Below are 21,629 nucleotides of genomic sequence, written 5' to 3'. Positions count from 1 at the left end.
TTTATGAGATTTTGAATAATTATTAATTGATGTCGATCATATGCTTATTTTTCAATAGTGTTTACTATTAGAGTGCTATTATTGAATTAAATTTTAATTTTTAAATTTCAAATATCGATTTTCAGGTATTTCGGATATTTAATTCAAAATTTTCAAATTTCAGATATATCCAGATCCTATCTGAAATTCGTCGGATCGGATTTACATATTTATTTTCAAACATTTTTCAAATTCGAATCAAATTTTAATATGACTGAATTTCAATACGATACAGAATATATCACCTGATCCGACCTAATTATCATCCATTTAATCACCAGCTAACAGTATCACAAGCCCGTACATATGTGATAGCTTATGTGTCAAAAGTTAAACACAGGCCCGCAGACCAAGTAGTTAAAAGGGAGATTTGTATCTGTAGCCCATATAACCAAATTTCAGTACCAACTAGGCCCATTATACATCTGGGCCCCTGTTCGGACACAAAAGTGAGATTATAAAATCTCAACTCACAAGTCCCAAGAAGAGAAACAAGGCCCCACAAACACTCCCCAACTTTACCGCACGCATTTATTACACACTCTGCTCGAAAACCTCACCTCGTCCTCTTAAAGTAAAAAACACAACTGACCAAACAGTCCTTTCCACTTGCTAACCTACGCCTCCAACCTCGGCTCATGTTAGAACACCTTCCACGTCAGCAACGTCATTATTAAACCCAGGTTTACGTAATCCATGTGAATCCCAAGTACATACAAAAGACAAATCACTTTTGCTAACCTGCGCCCACTAGACACACACACAAACATATTTGTGTGTATATCTCTACTGGTAAATAGCTGTCAAGATTAGGAGGAGTGAGCTGAGAACCATCAAAACGACAGTGTAGTTGTCGTTTTGATCCCCCTTGTTTTAGTGTGAGTTGGAACCCTAGCTTTGAGGTAATAATGCTGGTGTTTTTGTGCACTTATTGTTGTTTCTTAGTTGAAAAAGATTGTGTTTTTTTAGTTTCTTATAAGTCTTTTTTTGGTTGTTTATGTTTTTTGCAGTGAAGTTTATTAATGTACAGGAAGATGTTTGGGTTTTCAAGGAGAAGAATGAAGATTGGGAGGTGAAAATTACACCTTGTGTGTGTGTGTTAGTGTGTGTGGTTTTGGTTATTTGTGTTTACTTTTATGTGTAGATTTAGAGAGATTAATTAGTTTTTTTTTCTTTATGTGTATATGATTCTTTTGTATTTGAAAGTTTGTGATGCTTTGGGATAAAGATTTATTTATGTATGGGCCTTTTTCTGCAACAAAGCTAATCTTTATATTTTGTGTATTTTTTTGTGTGTGTGTGTTCTACCATTACAATTTGCATCTTTTAAATGTGTTTTAGAAAACCCGGAAACATGATCCATATGTCATATGTGCAAGTGTGTGTTTTGTTTATTCTTTTATCGCACTTTGCATCATTTAAATGTTTTTTCTGATACTGCAAAGCAAAACGTATTTGGAAGTATGTTTGGTATTGTACATTATGTGGAATGTTTTGGTCGACATTGGGTTTATTGTATTTGCAACTTTTTGGTCTCAGATTGAAAGTTCAGCTTTCGGATTCGGCTCAGGGGACACCCATAAGACACCCTAAACGCATGAGCAACTCTAATTCTAATGTAATTTTATGACCATTTTATTCTCTCTTTTTTTTGTTAATTTCTCGACATTAATTCCAGCATTAAGCTATTCATGAATTGCAGAGTGAAAGTAGTGCAGCTGCAACAAATAATCCTGATGAGACTAACTGCCAGCCTTTATCTGCGGCTCCTGAACTTAGTAGTTGCACTTCAGGGAACAGTGAGAATTGGATGGTGTTATCAACTTCTGGGGACAAGCCTGCACCACGTCTAAATGTATATTATAACTAAATTTTAGTTTTATGATTTAAGATATCAATTGTTCAATATATAGCTGTAATTAATTTACTTGTATTTACTTTTCCCTTGATTAGCATGCTGCAGCTGTTATTGGGAACAAGATGGTGGTGGTTGGTGGGGAATCTGGACATGGATTGTTAGAGGATGTTCAGGTACAAGATCCTATGTTTCTGTAGTTTTTGTAGGTCATATAGTTGTTCTTGCTTAATTGGAGGCTTCTTGTTCAAATTGGATTTGCAATATGATTTGTTTTATGTGGTTGTCTTTGGAGTATCTGTTGTAATTTTACTTTGTTTTATTATTCTCTTCAGGTTTTTAACTTCGACAGATTTTCATGGACCACTGCTTCATCAAAGTTATACCTTTCTCCAACTAGTCTACCGCTGAAGATACCTGCATGCAAGGGTCATAGTTTGGTATGAGACAGATATTCATTTAAGCTTTCTTTAGTAGAAGCTTTCACCCATTGCAAATCTAACTTTTAACGTCATGTTTAATACAGTATTTTTGAACATGCAATATTACAAAGTTTCTTAATCTTGTGTGTGAATGAGAATCATAATGGCAGATTGTGTGAAAGGATCACAATTTATATTTATAATAATTCAACTACGAATTGAAGTACCCTGAGGTGCATGTACTTTTTTGGTTCTGCCTCAATAATGAATAATATAGGATGTGTATGTGAGAGCCTATTGAGGACGTGTTTATGCGCTTGTTTTGCTGGTTGTGCATTCTAGGTGTCTTGGGGGAAGAAGGCGCTGATGGTTGGTGGAAAAACTGATCCAGCAAGTGATCGAATTTCAGGTTGCGTATCTGTTCATCTGTGGAAACCTGCTACTTGTTCCGTATATGCTCTTGAATAACCATTTTGTTTTTTGCATAGTGTGGGCATTTGACACAGAAACAGAATGCTGGTCACTTATGGAAGCCAAGGGAGATATTCCGGTATACTTTTCATTTTGCACATATAATTCCTTATATGTATGTCTTCAAAAAGGATCAAGTGTGACTGTGGTCATGAGTCTTTGGGATAATTTTTGTATGACTGAACATTGTATACTATTCTCTGAGTATATCTAGTAGGACCATTGGTGCGCATGAACTCTTAATTGCTATCTCAGCTGATTTCATTCTTTCTGCTCCCTCTGTCCCATTCATTTTGACCATATTTCCTGTTCTACTTGTCCTAAAATGTCTGTCCACAACTCCACATTCATTTACTAAGGTGATTAAGCTCTAAATATGTTAAAATTTTAAGCATATATAGTATTATTGGAGTGTGGATATGGAAAAGAAAATATATTTATAGTAAATTGGTAAAAACGTGTTTTCTTGTTGATGGACAAATTGAATGGGACAGTATTATTTATTGCATGTCTTTTAAGAAAGTATTTGTGACCTAGAATCTATGTTTGTTTGAGGGTTTTGATAGGGTAGAGTTTTGACTCGATCCTTATTTAAAAGTGACTTCTCCTATTTGTATCTTTCAATCATTATTGCAGGCTGCTAGTCACGTGATTAACTGAGGCAGTGACACTGAATGTCTGAGTAGTAGAGAACTTTATGTTTCCCTGGTCTTAAACCAATAGTAATCCCACACCCAAAGCAGTGATCTTTATCTTTAAAATTTATCACTTTTTTATCTTATGGCAGCAATCTTCTGATATTATAGCCAACAGGGAGTATTTTATTGAACTTCTTGTAGTCCCATGTTAATAATCAACACTTCCTCTGCAGGCAGCTCGCAGTGGTCACACAGTAGTTAGGGCTAGCTCTGTTTTGATTCTTTTTGGCGGTGAAGATGCTAAACGTAGGAAACTAAATGATCTACATATGTTTGATTTGAAGTCTTTGACATGGCTTCCCCTCCAAAGCAAGTAAGTGGCAGTGAGTACCTGTTTTTAGTTCTCCATAGTTTCTGTGATTTTCCATTGTGTTAACTGTATCAGCCTTTGACTAATTATTTTGGGACTCGCATGACATTGATAGAGGGACTATACCGTGCCCAAGATCCAATCACGTTGCAGCTCTTCATGAAGATAAAACACTTCTAATTTTTGGCGGAGCAACAAAGTCTAGAACGCTAAATGATCTGTTCTCGCTTGACTTTGAGACGGTTTGTGAAATTCTGTTCCTAGACTTTTCAATTCACGATATCATGTCGAGATTCTGATTAATTAAATATTATCTCTTTGTAGATGATATGGTCAAGAATTAAAATACGAACTTTCCATCCATCACCTAGGGCTGGTTGTTGTGGTGTTCTGTTTGGAACAAAATGGTACATTGCTGGTGGTGGCAGCCGTAAAAAACGTATGATCTGCACTTCATTACTTTTTCTGTAACGACATAATAGAAATTTTAAAGCCAACTACTCTGCAAGTGTGTGACGCCATTTATTAGGCCCAATGAATTTCTGAAAGCTGGTGTATATATTATCTGATGAAGATATTTTATTATTTTAATACAGGGCATGCAGAGACTCTAGTATTTGATGTCTTGAAACAAGAGTGGTCTGTTGCTGTTGCATCGCAGCAATCTTCTATCACCAGCAACAAGGTGAATCTTTACTTTATGAAATTTCTTTTGGTCCTTGGTCTTAGGCTATCCTTATCATTCTCACAGTGACAGCTTCAAATACTTTATCTTTTGTATTCATTAATTTATTTTTTACTGCCCAGTGTATGTAAACATGCATTTGTTGCTGTTTAGTGTCTGGTGAATGAGTAGAACTTTCTTTTGTGCAATGTTGACATCATCTTGAGTTTTATCAGTCATTGTTAGTTCTGCAGTAGTATGTGATTACCTTGTGTCTTCTAACATATATCGGACCATGTACCATGCATGCAAGTACTTTAAATATTATGTTTCAAATCCTCTTATGAGCTTATTTCTCTTTACTTTAAACTAGGGGTTTTATATCAAAATGCTCACCCAACTCGTTAAAATGTATCAAGTACCTACTCAATCTCCACGACGACTCATTTAAGCCCCTTAAATAATAATATATATCATTCCGTTAACTTTACATTAATTTTTTAACGGAAGTGCTGTGCTGGACAATGACGTGTAATTCCTTGATGAGTTGGCACATAACAACTGGTACATTCGACTAGACTGCAGGCATGGTCTCATGTATGTATATATTAGGCGTATATCTTTTCTGGTCTTTAGCGTTTATCAGCAAACTTAAGTGCCTCTCCGTAAAGGATGCAGTACCCCTGGCCTGTGTGACGGAGCTCGGAGACACTGTAAATACGACGCTATTATGATGAAAGAACCCTGAACATAATACTGAACCAAGCAAACTCCCTTCTTCAGCTAACATTTCAAAGAATTAGGTGTCGATAACAACCTGCATAGTTGCATATCAAAGACTATGTATGAATTTGCTAACTCTTATGATGAGTCACCGGTCGCAATTGAAAGAGTACAAGAATTATAGACATTAACGTACCCTTTTAATTAAGTACCCATTTTCAAAACATGTAAAATCAAAACAGTAACGGAGCAAAGAAATACACGTCATTGTCCAACACAGCACTTCCGTTAAAAGATTAGCGGAAAGTTAACAAGGTGACACAGGGTGATATATATTATTATTTTAGTATGTTAAATGAGTCGCTGTGGAGATCGGGTAGATACTTGATACATTTTAACGAGTTTGGTGGGCACTTTGATATAAAACCCCTTTAACTAGTTGCATAACCTTGACTGAACTAGTATATATCAAAGGGCCACTTGGGCTCTGTTTGTTTATCCAATGAAAAATATCTTCCTTATTTTATGGTGTTTGCCTAGTTTCAGGAAGATAGACGTTTGTTTGATATATTGGGGGGGGGGGGGGGGGGGGGGGGGGGATTCCTGTTTCCCATGTGTGTTTAGTTTAGTGAATACTGTAGATATGTATAAAAATGTTTTTCACCAGGAAAATCCAAAAAGATGCTATGATTCTGAAGAAGATAAGTCGCCCTTTTCAGAAAAGGATTAATTTTTTTGATTTGTTACATTTTCATCATTTCTCATAATTTTTATTAGATAAGACTTCAGGAAAAAAATCCAGATCCGAAATAACATTGCAGGGATAATTTTCATGAAAAATATTTTGTAGGAAATTATATTTGAAACTAAGTAATTTTCCTTCAACCAACAGAGCCTTCGAGCAAAGCCATTTCTAGCTCAAAGGAGCAAGAAATTTGTGCAAGTCTTCTTCGCAACAATAGCAAGTATGACATATTGACAGATCGGCAGACTAGGGATGGCAATATAGGGGTAGTGAATACGGTAAATTGAGATAAAATGAGTTTTTAACAGAAGTCAACAGAAGTGCTAGAGAGTTGCAGTTCTGCATTAATGAGATCTTGAATGTGTTTGAGCTCGAACTTTCTTAGAGAGGTCACATGCAGTATATTTAATCTGCTTCAGGTCAAGCTTGTTCATAAGAGGATTGATTTGTTTACAGATTTCCATGGTTTTGAATGGAGTGAGCCAGGCTTTTAATTAACAAGCTCAGTCTTTTAAACAGGAGAGACTAATAAATTAGTCAAGCACACCTTCCTGTTTGAATTAGAAATTTCTTGTTTAAAAAGGTTGTTTACGAACAGATCCGCTTCACATGTGGGATTTTTTTTTTTTTTTTTTTTTTGAGCACTTTCTGATGGTACCCATTAATATTTTTGTACCATTACCAGCCAAGGCTATTTGAACTGAGGAGCTCTTATGTATTAGAAGAGTCTCGTAAACCCATACACACTTTGTCTAGGAATTCGGATTTGAAAATTGTCTCTGGCAGGACGCATTTTTGGAAAATGACCTGTCACAAATATCATCTTGGCAGGCTTTTTGTCCTACTCGATCCTGTTCTGTCTCTCTTCTGATAATTTTTATTGCCTTGCCAAAAAATTGTAATGAAGTTTTTGATGAGGGGAGCATATCTTAGAGATTGTTGGTAGTCCAATATATATTTTTGACAAATGAGAGAATACAACTTCAGAATTGCATTTTGCTCAATATTTCTGCAATCAAGTATTGTTTTGAAATGAAAATTATAAATTGGTACTTTTTTGTTATCAACGGATACTTACTGTGTAATACTGTTTTACAGGGATTTAGCCTTGTGCTTGTTCAGAACAAGGAAAGAGGAGACTTCCTTGTTGCATTTGGGGGATCCAAAAAGGAACCATCTGATCAGGTGGAAGACAGAAAGGAAATCCTTACAAAATAATTAGAAAAGGATAAAATGATTACTAACATTTAGGCATGTTTATTTTTCAGGTTGAAGTGCTGACCATTGAAAGAAATGAATCAGTTGCAGGGAGGCGCTTGGCTCCTACTAAACCTAAAGTGCCATTGACACATGATAATCGCTCATCAGTAGGTCCAGCTACACTAGGAAGCAATAATTTACATGCTCCACTAGATTCTGTTGGGAGACAAAACATAGCATCTGCAATTGACCAACATGGTTCAGGGAGAAGGTCTTTGTCGGAGTCCTTGCTCTCTCATCCAAATCCTGGCAATGTGTCTCTCCGAAAGCAACTTCATAATGAGGACGAGAGATTGGTCATGAAGATAACACAGAACTGGGAAGATGAAACTTCACAGGTTAGTTTGATGAACAATCTCTATCTAGTGACAGCTCCATACTTCCATGTTTTACTTGTCCTCCATAGACAAAGTATGCTGGGAGTCTAATCCAGTTTTCCCAAAGGATACTACTACCTTCATCCTATTTTATGTGAGCTCGTCAAGCATTTTAAGGTGTACAAAAGATAAATTTGCACACAGTGGTTTTGTAATTTTGGTTTGAACGAAAAAGTAAGCTCTAGCTTTTTTCAGTGAATGATAATCCTAATACTAAATATTAAATAATGCAAAGAATGAAAATATCACATGGAAGTATTATCTTTGTACGTCTAAGTTTGTGCCAGAGGCATGTGCCTGATGTAATATGGGACAAGAGTGAGTAATATTTTTCAACCATGTTGCGTACCTCATTACTTTTTCGCCTTAATCTGATTCAGAGTTGAAGGCAGTAGTTACATCAGTTTTTATTACTTGTTGTTGGGCTTAGCTAATTGCATTCTAGCTTTAAGCCATTAAGTGCGCAAATGTACATGTGTAGAAACTAGTAAGCACTGGATATGAGTGCTTAGAAAAACCCAATAACATTTATCTGATATTATAGTATGATTATGAATCATGATGCTACCTTTAGGGATCTAAATTTAGTTTTCTGACTTGGCAACTAAAATAAATATTATTCTGACTAAACAAATTATGTAAATTTTAGGTGATTGAGCACACAAGGAAACAATCAGAAGCCGGTATTCAGGCAAACTCTGGTGGCGGTAAAATCAGTTGGGAAGAGACGTCGTCAATATCCGAGCCTGAAAACTTGGACACGCTTGTTAAAAATGTAAACGTGAGCCTTTTGTCCGATAGTATTAACGTAGTTGAAGTCCAAGAATCTGAAGGCAAATCAGGCCAATTTCCAGCTCAACCAAGTGCATATCAGGTGTATGAAGCTAAACTGGCTGCCTTGTCTAAAAAGAACGGAATTCTGGAAGGACAATTGGCTGTTGCATCAGGTAGCCGGGAAGCTGCTGAGAAGAACTTGTCTAATGTTCTGAGAAGCAAACAGGAAATGGAAAGAAAATTAGCCGAAACAATAAAGGAGAATGAAATGCTAAGAGAAAAGCTGACCACAATAGAATTGTCACAAGAAGAGGCCAACAGCCTATCAAATATTGTCCACTCTGACAATGTAAGGCTTGAGCATGACGTAGCTTTTCTCAAGGCGGTGCTGGATGATACTCAGAAGGTAAAACACAAAACGCACAAATCTCATTATAACTCTTTTGAATCAGCTTCTCTTATAAAGTGACTTATAACATGCATCTGCTTTCATTATTATTTGCATAAATCATAATACAGGAGCTTCATTCGACTAGAGGAGTCCTTGCTGGGGAAAGAGCAAGAGCATTTCAACTGCAGGTTTAAACATAACTATCTTCTCCCAACCAAAGACTTTTTTTCGATTTTAATGAATTTTTTTCATAATATAATAACAATCAGAATCAATGTTATTAAATATGTTATGGATGATGATATTGTAGTTTTGGATTACGAATCTGATTACTTCTTTTATTTAGTTTTGTATTATATTTGACTTGGTTTCTAATGCAGGTAGAAGTTTTTCATCTCAAGCAAAGATTGCAGTCACTGGAGAATCGAGCACCAACTCCCAGAAAACCATTCCATGTCTAGGACTTGCAGTATCGATTACAGTAATTGACATAGTTGCTGGAGCTAATTTCTTGGGATCTAGAGTATCTCGTGAACTTGTAAATTGTAAATTAGAGAAACTCATCCCATTATGTATATTCGAGACAGAATTGCAAATCTCAAATGTGTCATCCCCGGAATGCTTTTGATACTTCTAGTTATCAAATTATTTGGTTGACGAGTAAAGAGCAAAAGAATCCTAATTATCATAGTTGAAGTGCTCAATGAAGTATATATGAATGCAAAATGTTACACATGTTTTCTTAATATAAAAGATCCGAGATTAATTTTTTGTACTTCTACACAATCTTCCAGTGTGGCTATACACTACAGAATTATTATCAAACTGAAAACTTTATTAGCTAGAGGTCAATTGTACTTTTCTATTACAAATTTAAGCTATAACGAGCAACCATACAACACAAATTATATCATTGAAACTATTATTCCTCCTCTGGCTCTTCCTGTTCTTGGAGAAGATTCTCTGTTATCGTGAGCCCACTTATATTATTGAAAGTATTATTCTTCCTCCGGCTCTTCCTCTTCTTGGAGAAGATTCTCTCTGTTATCGTGAGCCCAGAAACCGCGGACATCTATCAGCATGCTGGCAACTGTACCACCCTGTTTACAAGATAATAAATCTGCTAATGTGATTCTTAAAGGGTCACTTGGCTTCACCATATCCCATATCTCATCCCGTACATCTTCAATGCACAACTCATAATTCCCTCCGTCAATCCATTTTTGATGTACATCCCTGCATCACATCCACAACTTAACTCTCTTCAGCAAAAACAATAACAAATTATTATGCATTTTCCTCTCTATATAAATATATAGAAACACTTCAGATTTGATTTTGTTCTGTGTATCTTATAATTGGAGACATGTGAACTTTCTTAACAGCCACAAGCAGGAAATTATAGAGTTTTCTATAGGAAGCTTATATCAGGCAACATCTACAACTATGGATGTTCCCCTTCTTTTCTTCCGCTCAGAGTTTCAAACATAACTTGCTACTCATATATTGCGGAAATGTAAGAAGCCTTATTCCGATTCAAACAAAAGAAACAAAGCAAGAATAACTAAAGGAATGGCATTATTAATTGTGAATCTGTAAGTGTAAACCTGAAGAGCGTATGAATATCAGCAGTAGTAAGGAAGCCCCTTCCATGAAGATCGAGACACCGGAATAGATATGTCAAGCCCTCTGGGGTATCTTTATTTTCTAGGGCCAACACAAAATCAAGAAAGCTCTCAAAGTCCATCTCACGAGCATTACCTCCTCCAGTTTTTCCACGGCGAACATGCTCATCAAAAGCTATATATAATGATAAAAAAAATCAAACACCAATAAAATATATACATAATCTATCATACTCATCGCAGTCCGCAGATAAGGGAAACGAGTTTCAACATCTTGTTATACTTGGCATTCAAGAAAATCAAGTCATTGTCACAAACTACGGAATAAAACAATCCATTCTAACCAACATGACTGAGAAATTTCTTCAAAAGTATTTAAGTTGTATCACTTCAAGAAAAAATTGCTTAAAACATTTAACCACAAGCTAAGATAGACTGGTAAAAACAATTTTCAATAAAAACGGGAGGAAAGACACAACCACATATATCACAAAAATTACAAAATATGGCTAGGAACTACTGCATTCACAAAGATCTAGATAATGTGCCTTAGTTCAGAGCATATATCTTGACAATTTTGGTAGCAAATTTCATTCAATTAAACAATACCTCTCTCAATGAAAATATCTGTCAGAGTTCCATCTGCGTATTCTCGAAGTTCTTGCTTGCCCAATGTCCCATTCATATCTTTGTCAAGGGCAAGGAACATATCTGCAGAAGTAATATGAAGAGTATAACTTATCTTATACAGGTAAGTATAGGCCTATTCTCAAGTAGGATATAAATTAATTGCGGCAACTAATATAGAGCCTTATATCAAGAGAATTTTTGGGAAACTTTAAGCCATGGGCTGAAAGTAATTTTTTACTTGAAGTTGATATATGTTTGTGTAATAAGTCATTAAGCGGCATTAAAAAAAATTACATAATCAAGATCAGCTCATATATACTGTATACACATAATATTTTGAATCTCTAAGCTGATGAACTACAATTTCAATGAGCTGGGCCCTTTTTTTTTACAGGCACTTGCCCATTATCAAAATAAAACCCATAAACTGCAGGGGCACTTGTAGCTTAGAACGGAACAGTGACCAGATTTTATCAAATATAAGGCCTGGGCTGGGAATTGAGTGGGGGCTCATCCCCCAGTACAGTGAGTGTAGGTCCACCCGTGAACTTATCACATCAAGTCACATTTAGGTCATAAGTAATTATTTTAAGCCCATCCAAACAGGCTCTAAGTAAATATTAAGCGTTGGAATTAAAAGGAAACCCTATCCTTTCATCCCACAACCTCTAGTTTCCATTTATCTCTTAACTTCTCACTGCTGCAGAGACTAAATATATATCATCCACAAATTCATTTTTGTAACAATAATAATAATAATAATAATAATCATATAATATAATAATAAGAATAAGAATAAGAATAAGAATAAGAATAAGAATAATAATAATAATAATAATAATAATAATAATTATTATTATTATTATTATTATTATTATTATTATTATTATTATTATTATTATTATTATTATTATAACAAAAATAATAATAAGAGAGCGGTACTTCTGTAATGTCACAAAGGAAAATTTAATTGTGGCTATGTACTCCCCCGTCCCATTTAATTCTATACGTTCATTATTTGGCACGCATTTTGATGCTTCTATAAAATATGGTTCTGTAACTTATTTTTAAGATTTTCTTTTCCTGAATAAAAATTTAATAGTTAAAATTTTATTCAGAAAAAGAAAATTTAAAAAAATAAGTTATAGAACTATTCTTGAGAGAAGCATTAAAGTGCGTGCCGCTCCCCCTGTATACGACTCAGGGGGACGGAAGTAGTAATATTCAATAGCAGTGTGAATGTGTAATGCACTGGTAAATCGATATTTCCCCTCTGTATCTCATGTAAAAAAACATACTTTCTTTACACGTAAATACAGCTAAATCCCAACCATTGTTGTTTCCTGCAGTAAAACTGCTATTTTTCTACAGTAAACTGCACAGTTCTTTTGCAAGTTTGCTATGTTTCTGCTGTTAAACTGAACTAATTTTCTGCAGTTCTGCTCCATTTCTGCTGCCAAGGAGCTCCATTTCTGCAGTTAAACTGCACTGCGAGACGCTAATTTTTTCCACTGAAACTGCATTGATTTATGTTCATAAATTTGCAAGTTGCATTGTTAATTATGTTCTATATACCCCATGTTTCATAAGAAATTAGAAATATACAATTTAACTATTATTGTTATTTAGTACGCACTCTTTTCAAGTACTCATTCGTGGATTCTGAAATACAAAATTAAGATAGGTGTTAGAAATGTATTATATAATAAATATTATGTTTTAAGTATATTTTATTTTTTTCCGATGAGTCTATGACTAGTACACAACTATTCGACTAGTCGCCTAGCCGAAGGTCCATTGACTCGCCTCGACTTGTCAACATGACAACTATGGTGCCAACCAAGTAAGGTCCACTGTTTTAATAAAACCTGGAGCACTTCTATATAATTTTAAGTGCTGCTCCACCTTTACAATTACGAAGATGCAACAACTCCTTATGAAAGCCGGACTCATTAACACAGTAGGAGCTGGAAGAAAAGTCAAAAGCAAATGTGAGATGCACTGAAGCACATCATATGAAGATTACTCACCACATATGCGTTGTGCAGATGTCAATGAAAACCAGTTTTCTGCTTGTTCAGTATCAGTGACTTCTTCCTCAGTTTCCTAGGATATGCAATATAAGTACCAAAGATCAGTTTCGAATATCAATAAAATGCCTCAAGCTTGCAACCTTGTAACATAATAGACTTTAAGCACCCATCAGCTTAACTTATTAATTACATATAATCTTAATGCAAAGAAAAGTCTTTACACTTTTAAAAGGGGTAAATAAGCTAAATCGTCACTGTACTACACAGAAACTCAGAGTTGAATCATCAGCCAAAAAAGTTTTCAGTCGCATACATAAATTATGTAAAACTGTCGCATAGATTTCAACGTTTACTGTTAAAAACCCTAACGAAAAAGTGTCGTGGCAACTTATGTGTCACCTAGTTTGATAGCGAATTCATTACTTAACTTTGTATCAATTTAAATTAGGTCCTCGGCTAATTTTTTAAGAAAGTTTAAGTTTAATTAAATTTAAAATAAGTTATAATTATTTAATACATCTACCTTTTTATCGGTACAAAAAAACGACTATTTATATACATGTTTTGATTCAAATTTCTTCAAAATTATACTTACATATTTAATCCACATGCTGATAAACCGATACCAATATAACAAATATTTTAAAAAAAAAACGGGTATATTTTTTAGTGATTATAATTTAAGAAAAAATTATGATGAAACATAACTATTTAGTTCATATGCTTGCAAATCCATATAAGGGAATAAATCCTGTAATTGGTTCTAAATATTTTTTATTTCTGTACGATTACAATTTAGTTAAATTTAAAAATTATAACCTTTTTATTTTATTTAATTTTTTTAGAATCTTATTTTTCCCCCTCGGTGACCCAATTGAAAGTTGGCAGATTGTTTAGTGATGAATTAGTTAAAGATTATAAGTTCAGACGTGGCTGATGAATTAGGTCATTTACCCCTTTTAAAAAGTAACAATGCCCAGCTCTTTGACAAAAGGATTGCTCATTTGTTAGTAAATATTTATAAACACAACAATACTGCAGTCAGATGAACATTTTGCCTAATGCTAAGAGAAATTAGTATTGTTTCCCCTGTTCATGCTTAGGAAATTCTATATATCTCCCATTAGATAGTTCTAAATGTACTGTAATAGTATACAAGATCAGGTGTGTCTGATGATGGCAATTTCTTGTGAAGCTAGCTGGAGTACAAACAGAAGAAGTATCAGATATTGCCCGTAACTGATGAGTAATGTGAAATGTCCTGGCAGCCTAACACCTAAAAATGTAGAATTAAACCTGAAGACTTGAGAAATACCAACGTTCTTACTAGTTTTACACATTAACATCAATGTCAGAACAAAATTTGCAAATATATTAGATTCTCTTATTTGACAAATATATCTCAATTACCACAAAAGTGCAATGCAGTTGCATAAGCTTAAAAGTTAACTACCAAAGAGTGGCACTAGTCCTTACTCCATACACAGCAGGTTTACTGGTGGTGACTGAGCTGGGACTTGTAAAGTGAATCACAACAGTCCAAGTTCTACTTGAGAATATGAATAAATAACATGTACCAAAATTACCTGATGCAGCTCCATCAATTCTTGAAGACAGTTGCTAAGTAAAACCTTCTTTATGCATGCCTTACCTACAAATAACATAGATTTGCATAAGTGTACATATTTGGTAGTTGGTACTTTTAGCATCCCTGTACAGGTATTAATAATAGCTTAAAAATGACTTAAGTTATACCAGATTCATGGCCATTAAAAGAGGAATGCTAATAAGACGCTTGTTTAGCAACCCAAAGTTAAATTATTAATATTAATAAGCTTAAGAAGCAAAACTCTTTAAAGGCTAGCAGTACAGCTCATAAATTCTGAAACTGGGATCTCCGATTCCTGGAAGGATTATTATTATTTTTTAAAATTATTCCCTAAACCACATGCTATAAGAATTTTCTATTGTTTCAAGTTTCAGTTAATAGCCTAATACTATCTTGAAACTTTAGTAATACCAATACATAACACGTGAATATAACTGATTCTTTGTTTTCCTCATCTTGCACCTCAGAGATTACATATATGCAGTGAGATTTTGATGTACTTGTGTCATTATATTTGGTGTAAAGAAAGAAAATACTAGCTTAGTATGAATGATGAAAGTTAATAAGTCCACTACTGAGATTATGCAAACCAATCTGTTGTGGAAGATTATTCCTGAAGACGAAAGTCAAAAATATGTATTTCACAAAACAAGAGTTCCCGAGGCTTACTTAGAATTAGGCATTTAGGTCAATCTCAATTAATTGGTTTTACACCCACAAGTAGCCATCAACAATTAATGCACAATTTAGTACACAAACATTTAATTCCACTTTCTAAGCAAAATGGAATATTACATATGTTATGCGTTTGTACTGCTAGTAAAATTCAAATTAAGAGGACTGAGAGACAGATATTAGGTGCATATGTGCAATATTTGTGACCAACAATATGTGAAGCAGTACAGTAATTTATAAAGCCCAAAGAAAGTATTTGGCAGCAATAGAGGAGGCTTTGAAAGCATAACTGTAATATTCTAAATTTAGCTAGTTATAATTAATATTGCAGAAAATATATATAATAAACAATTAATTGCATATTTCGTGCTCTACATCAATACAAAGGAAATGTCAGTCATTCCATCAAATGAAGCAGGACAAGGACAAGATTCAAAATAGAAAAGAAATATAGTATTAATGAAATTTTAGAACGGGTATTCTTGATCATCACAAACCTCGTCTATGTGGATCACAGAAGAAGAAAAATTTATGTGCAGCTATGCGACAATACATCTGAACAAAGGCAGCAGGCATGTCCCTCAATTGTGCCAAATTAGGAATAAGGCCTCTTATGTAGGCCTCCATTTCCTGCGATAAGTGACAAAATAACACGACAAATATAATTATGGAAACCATGCTATGCTACTATTCTGCCAGAACTGTAGCTTTATTTCAGATTTCATCAGAACATAAGCTACCTTGATATTATCAAATAATTACAGTTTAAAAAGTAAAAGCAGCCTTACAAGTGGTTGAAGAAATCCATCAGAATCCTCATCAAGCTCGCTCATGTCAATCCTCGCCTGAGTAAGTGAGACCTGAATAATAGTGAGAACTATTATCTCTCAAGCAGAGAGGGTGGGAGAGAGGGGTGGAGATCTATCTATTAATACCTAGCTTTAAAATGAAAAATGAAATGACTGGAAAGAAAATTCATTGTCCTTGATAAGAGTAATGAAGGATGATGAAAAGTGAAAACTAGCATTTGAAAGTACATTCGGTATAGAATATGCCTCTTAGGGCCCAATTATTTACTGCTCAACACATCTGAATAGGGCCTATCTGACTGATTCTTTTGATTCAGCTCATTTGGGATAGTTATTCACTCTGTTAACAGAATCTTTATTCTGCTAAGCCATCCATTCCAAAAATTCTATCTGTATATATATATATATATATATATATATATATATATATATATATTACATGATTAACACTAAACTATTAATAGGTATTTTATAAATAATTTGCCTCATCAAATTGCTTTAAAGCTTTTGGCAAATATTTGAACTTTGTATTTTATTAGATTCGATTTTTATTACATATTAATAAACGATTTAGCTTCTTTATATTTTTCGTTGTTACTAATTATCATTCAGATAATGTGTACAAAAAAAATTCGCAAATTAACCTTATTCAATCAGACGGGTAAAATTGGAAAACACGTCATTCAGATATTATAAAATTTTAATTACCAAATAATATTATTCATTCAGAATTCAGATTTTTGATATATTCAGATCATACATAAATATTAATCTTTCAGGTTTGCTAAATAACCCCTTAGTTTGTTTCCATTAATACAGACTCATATCATTTCCAACATAAAGCTAAGACAAATTTTTTGTATTCCGTTTCCAGTCTCCAATCAGAGCTAATAAAGAGCATATTCAAAGTAGAAGCTTAAAATTTGGGATAGATTATTAGAAGCTCAATCAAAGCTGGACCATATTTTACTGAGAAAATTTGGTCAAAAAACATCAATCTGAAGTTGTAAGTTTAAAAGGCCTAATTCCCTCATGTGAGAGGTAAAGTAAAATGACAGCACAAGTATCAAAACGCACCGTACGCATCACGTAGAGATAGAAGGGGAGTATGGCAATCCTTCCTGACTCATCCTTCTCAAATTTCATAAAATTTGAAGGACTAAAGAACCGTCGGCATTTAGGGCCTATCTGTTCTGTACATACAGAGGCAATGTGGCAAAAGTCTTCATAATTCATCTAAGAAAGTTGCAAAAGAAGATATAATTAGCATAGAGATTAGGATATAGAATCCTTAACAGATGGAAGTAATGCTAGCTTCCAGGTGGATAAAACAGTATTATATATACACATGTTCCGATGTTCAGCAAGGGAATCGAGTCGAGATTAGAAAAACAGTTTCAAAAAATTCTAAAGACGCCAAAAAAGAAGTGGAATGATATGGTGAGCATAGAAAGATTGACTGATGAATCTTATATCCAATTTTGTTATATCTAAAATATTTACACGCTGGTACTAGGTGTGCATTAAGCCTTTATCAACAGCTTTATTACGCCTTTTTATCCTACCAAGTTAAGTAGAAAAGAACTATACAGGAACAAATATTAAGAGAACACATGTTATATCTAAATTGTTTTGAGCCATGACAGTAGAAAACAGTTTCAAGTATCAACTGAATATTTATAATAGGAAAGAAAGGGAACGGGTATAGGACTAAGAAGGGAAGGATCAAGAACTAAAATTGCATAATCTATGAAACAATTGCAAATTTAGGGATACTGAATATACTGTAAGATTAGATGAGGTAAAGAAACTTTACATCGTGCGGAAAGTCTACAAGGATATAGTAAACGACAATTATTCTTTAATGCAAGTATACAAACCTTTTCAGCACCAGTGGCATCATCAATAACACAATTCTCTCTTAAACATACCCACATAGCATCCAAATCATCAGCATTTAGCAACAGATCTGATTGCTTCTGCACAATTGAGTATATTGTTTACAGTAATATGAATGAAACAGTTCATATCATATAAGATAGTGAATAAAAAATAGCATTGTGTGTAAAATTACAGTAGAAGTATAAACTTTAATTTGTTCAAAGGAAATTTGTCAAACTAATAAAAATGTGCGGGCTCCTTAAAAGAATCCCACATAGCACATAATAACAATAAGTTTCTAGCTTTATATCAGAGACACAATTATGATAAGCAAACAGTCTATATGTAATTAAACAAGAAACAATAGTTTGTATCAAGTACCTTTAAAAATCGATATTTTGCTAGCCTCTGGACCCTGTGACTAATAGAACCATCTTCAGGTTTCTGATCAACAGATGATGGAAAAGAAAATAAGGGAAAAAAAAGAGAGAGAGAAGTGACTGAGATAACACATGCAACACAGACTTCCTTTACTCCAAAACCAATATATGCGTACCTTTTTATAGAAGCTTGGTATCGAGCTAGCTTCAGCACTCTTCTGTTGCTTCTCTTTAAAGATATCTAGCAAAATTCTCTTAGTTTCGAGCTCTGTAAAGGAGGCAACAGCCTTCTAGTTAGGTTTCTGGTAGATTGTAAAAGTATACAAAATGATCATCTCCTAGAAATAGATATTTGCAAATATACTTTTCTCAGTAAAATCAATATCCATCACTATGACTAGATCACTACATTTAAATTCATGCTCACAGTCTTGAATATAATTGTATTTAACTTCTGAAATCACAGATTCATGTTCTACTTTTAAGTTTCAGCAAACTATGCATACCTATTCAAACATCAACCCCTCTTTACCCTCTATTCAGTCACCTATCACCAACTTCTTCATATCCATAAACCAAACAATAATTTAGTCTATAAACACAACCAAATACTTGAAACCGATCATAAGAACATTATCACATAGATTCAAACATAACTTACACAAATCGAGTAACATAACTTACAAATTCACTCATACGCATCGAATCAATCAATCAAGTAATCATAACACAATAAAGATTAAACGTTTACCACAGAAAAACAGATAAAATGTAGTAAAGATTACATTTTTACAGCAAGAAGTGAAAATCTATAAAATGTACAATCTATTTTTTACAAATCACAGACAGACGGACGATCAAACTTTCGATATTTCGACTTCGATAATATAGTAGAGATGTACCCATTAAGGCTTCAGAACCGAGACCAGCGCCGGATCCAATGAAGCGGCGAAGATTGCGGACCCAGAGCATTGAAGATGCCGGTAGAGTGGTCGCCGGTGAGGCATCGTCGGCGGCGCGTGAGCCATTATGCATACCGTAATTGTGTGTAAATTAGGGTTTGAAATGAATGGGTGAGATTGAATTGATAAAATAAATCCCCTTTTGAGAGAGTGGTTTCGAGGTTTGTTTGATCTGGGTCGGGTTGTTAAGTTTTAGCTGAGAAAGTGTAAAATTTTGAGATTAATCGAAAAGGAGGGGTCGCCGGGTCGATGACAAAAGGAAAATATATATATATAGGGACTTATTCCACTGCAAACCACACTCTCATACAAACCTAAAAACCACTATTTCCACTCCCATTTTTGCTATGAGCACTCCAATCTTTTTATTTTTTATTTTTTTTATTTTTCCGGGGGTCCACTGCTGACATCATCTGCCACGTCAGCACCTGCTGACGTGGCACTGCCACATCAGCTGCCACGTCAGCACTGGGTCAGCCCACTGCTGATGTGGCAGATGGCGTGGCAGTGCCACGTCAGCAGTGCTGACGTGGCAGATGACGTGGCAGTGCCACGTCAGCAGTGGGTGTGACCCAGTGCTGACGTGGCAGTGCCACGTCAGCAGTGGGGGACCCCTGCGCTGACGTGGCATGGTGACGTGGCGGGGTGGAAAGTGTAAGTTTGGGGAAGTTGATGGCAAAGCTAGGGGGGGTGATATTGTTAGTTTTTAAGAGTTTGGGGGGATATTTGTTTAGTTTTGAAATTGGTTTTTAGGTTTTTATGATAAAGTTGGTTTGTATTTGAACAAACCCCTGGGACTTATTCCACTACAAACCACACTCTCATACAAACCTAAAAACCACTATTTCCACTCTCATTTTTGCTATGAGCACTCCAATCTTTTTATTTTTTATTTTTTTTATTTTTCCGGGGGTCCATTGCTGACATCATCTGCCACGTCAGCACCTGCTGACGTGGCACTGCCACATCAGCTGCCACGTCAGCACTGGGTCAGCCCACTGCTGACGTGGCAGATGGCGTGGCAGTGCCACGTCAGCAGTGCTGACGTGGCAGATGACGTGGCAGTGCCACGTCAGCAGTGGGTGTGACCCAGTGCTGACGTGGCAGTGCCACGTCAGCAGTGGGGGACCCCTGCGCTGACGTGGCATGGTGACGTGGCGGGGTGGAAAGTGTAAGTTTGGGGAAGTTGATGGCAAAGCTAGGGGGGTGATATTGTTAGTTTTTAAGAGTTTGGGGGGATATTTGTTTAGTTTTGAAATTGGTTTTTAGGTTTTTATGATAAAGTTGGTTTGTATTTGAACAAACCCCTATATATATATATATTTTGATATACAGGTCTCTACTAAATTAATATTAAATATTAATATCGTTATTATTTAAATAATAATAAATAGTTTGATTAATTTGATTTGAAAATATTTTTTTCAAAATTTAAATTTAAACACTGAATTCTTATTCAGAAAAAAATTAAAAAAAATTATGCAACTATACTTAACGGAAGATTTAAGATTTAAAATACGTGTCAAGCTCTCCTTTTCATAAACAAATACAACATTATAAATACATAAGTGTCACGAATTACAAAATTGGATATCGTATTCAATATATTTAATCATCAAGAATTTACTTGGACCTTGTTGTTATATCACAAAATATACAAATAATGTTTAAAATAGTAGAATTGGGAAAAATACCCTAAAATATCAATTATTAACATCAAATAATTCAGCGATTCAATTTTTTGAACAAAACATTGGATCATATTACGTTTAGTTATGAAAATCACAACAAAAAGTTATATGATCTGATATTTTAGGAGTAAAACCCTACATCAAAATGGTGAATGAGTGCATAACACGTGGGAATCTACTGAATAGTCTGGACCAAATTCTTAAAAAAGCTAAGACCATCTCCAATGCAAGCCCAACTGCTGCGTTGGAAGATGTGAAACGGATCTGGCTTAAAATTTTACCAATAGAGCAATTCTGAAAATTTGTTCCGTCCCTCTTCCCCGGGCCGAGAGTTAGCCTAACTCTGCAACTTATCTATAATATATACTAGGGATGTGCGTGGTGCGGTTTGGTGCGGTTTGCACCTAAAACCGCAACCGGAACCGCAAAGTGCGGTTTCTAAAATTCAAAACCGGAACCGAACCAAATAGCATTGGTGCGGTTCGGTTTTGAAAATGAGTGGTTTCGGTTTTACGTGGTGCGGTTCGGTTTTTAAACCGTTCGTAAAGAGTCCGATAAGCTCTCGAATGCTAGAACCTTTAACAAATTTAAAATAAGTATATCAA

The 21,629-nt window shown here is 34.8% G+C and overlaps 2 protein-coding genes and 1 non-coding gene across 3 annotated transcripts; 1 reads left to right on the top strand and 2 right to left on the bottom strand.

Annotated features, from left to right (window-relative positions):
- Positions 1-740: 740 nt before the first annotated feature.
- Positions 741-9,394, top strand: LOC108202544 (acyl-CoA-binding domain-containing protein 4). Its single transcript, XM_017370995.2, has 17 exons — positions 741-941; positions 1,050-1,111; positions 1,579-1,657; positions 1,742-1,894; positions 1,993-2,070; positions 2,230-2,334; positions 2,659-2,725; positions 2,805-2,866; positions 3,659-3,798; positions 3,911-4,037; positions 4,120-4,234; positions 4,392-4,480; positions 7,026-7,112; positions 7,196-7,525; positions 8,214-8,744; positions 8,858-8,917; positions 9,110-9,394. Exons 2-17 carry the CDS (start codon positions 1,062-1,064, stop codon positions 9,188-9,190), a joined length of 2,154 nt encoding a protein of 717 aa, XP_017226484.1. The 5' UTR covers positions 741-941; positions 1,050-1,061; the 3' UTR covers positions 9,191-9,394.
- Positions 9,395-9,444: 50 nt separating this feature from the next.
- On the bottom strand, positions 9,445-19,580 carry LOC108202545 (probable serine/threonine-protein phosphatase 2A regulatory subunit B'' subunit TON2). The gene is made up of 12 exons (XM_017370996.2): positions 19,274-19,580; positions 18,548-18,639; positions 18,373-18,435; positions 17,991-18,089; positions 17,188-17,346; positions 16,090-16,161; positions 15,799-15,931; positions 14,604-14,668; positions 13,015-13,090; positions 10,964-11,065; positions 10,337-10,529; positions 9,445-9,965 (listed from the first exon to the last, which is right to left on the bottom strand). The coding sequence occupies exons 1-12, from the start codon at positions 19,404-19,406 to the stop codon at positions 9,728-9,730; spliced, it is 1,425 nt and encodes a 474-aa protein (XP_017226485.1). The 5' UTR covers positions 19,407-19,580; the 3' UTR covers positions 9,445-9,727.
- Positions 10,073-10,188, bottom strand: LOC135149824 (small nucleolar RNA snoR104). The gene has a single exon (XR_010288034.1). It is a non-coding gene; the product is annotated as a small nucleolar RNA snoR104 (small nucleolar RNA).
- Positions 19,581-21,629: the final 2,049 nt, after the last annotated feature.

Source organism: Daucus carota, chromosome 9, assembly GCF_001625215.2.
Source record: "Daucus carota subsp. sativus chromosome 9, DH1 v3.0, whole genome shotgun sequence".
Lineage (NCBI taxonomy): Eukaryota > Viridiplantae > Streptophyta > Magnoliopsida > Apiales > Apiaceae > Daucus > Daucus carota.
This window is presented reverse-complemented; position numbering and strand designations above follow the sequence as displayed.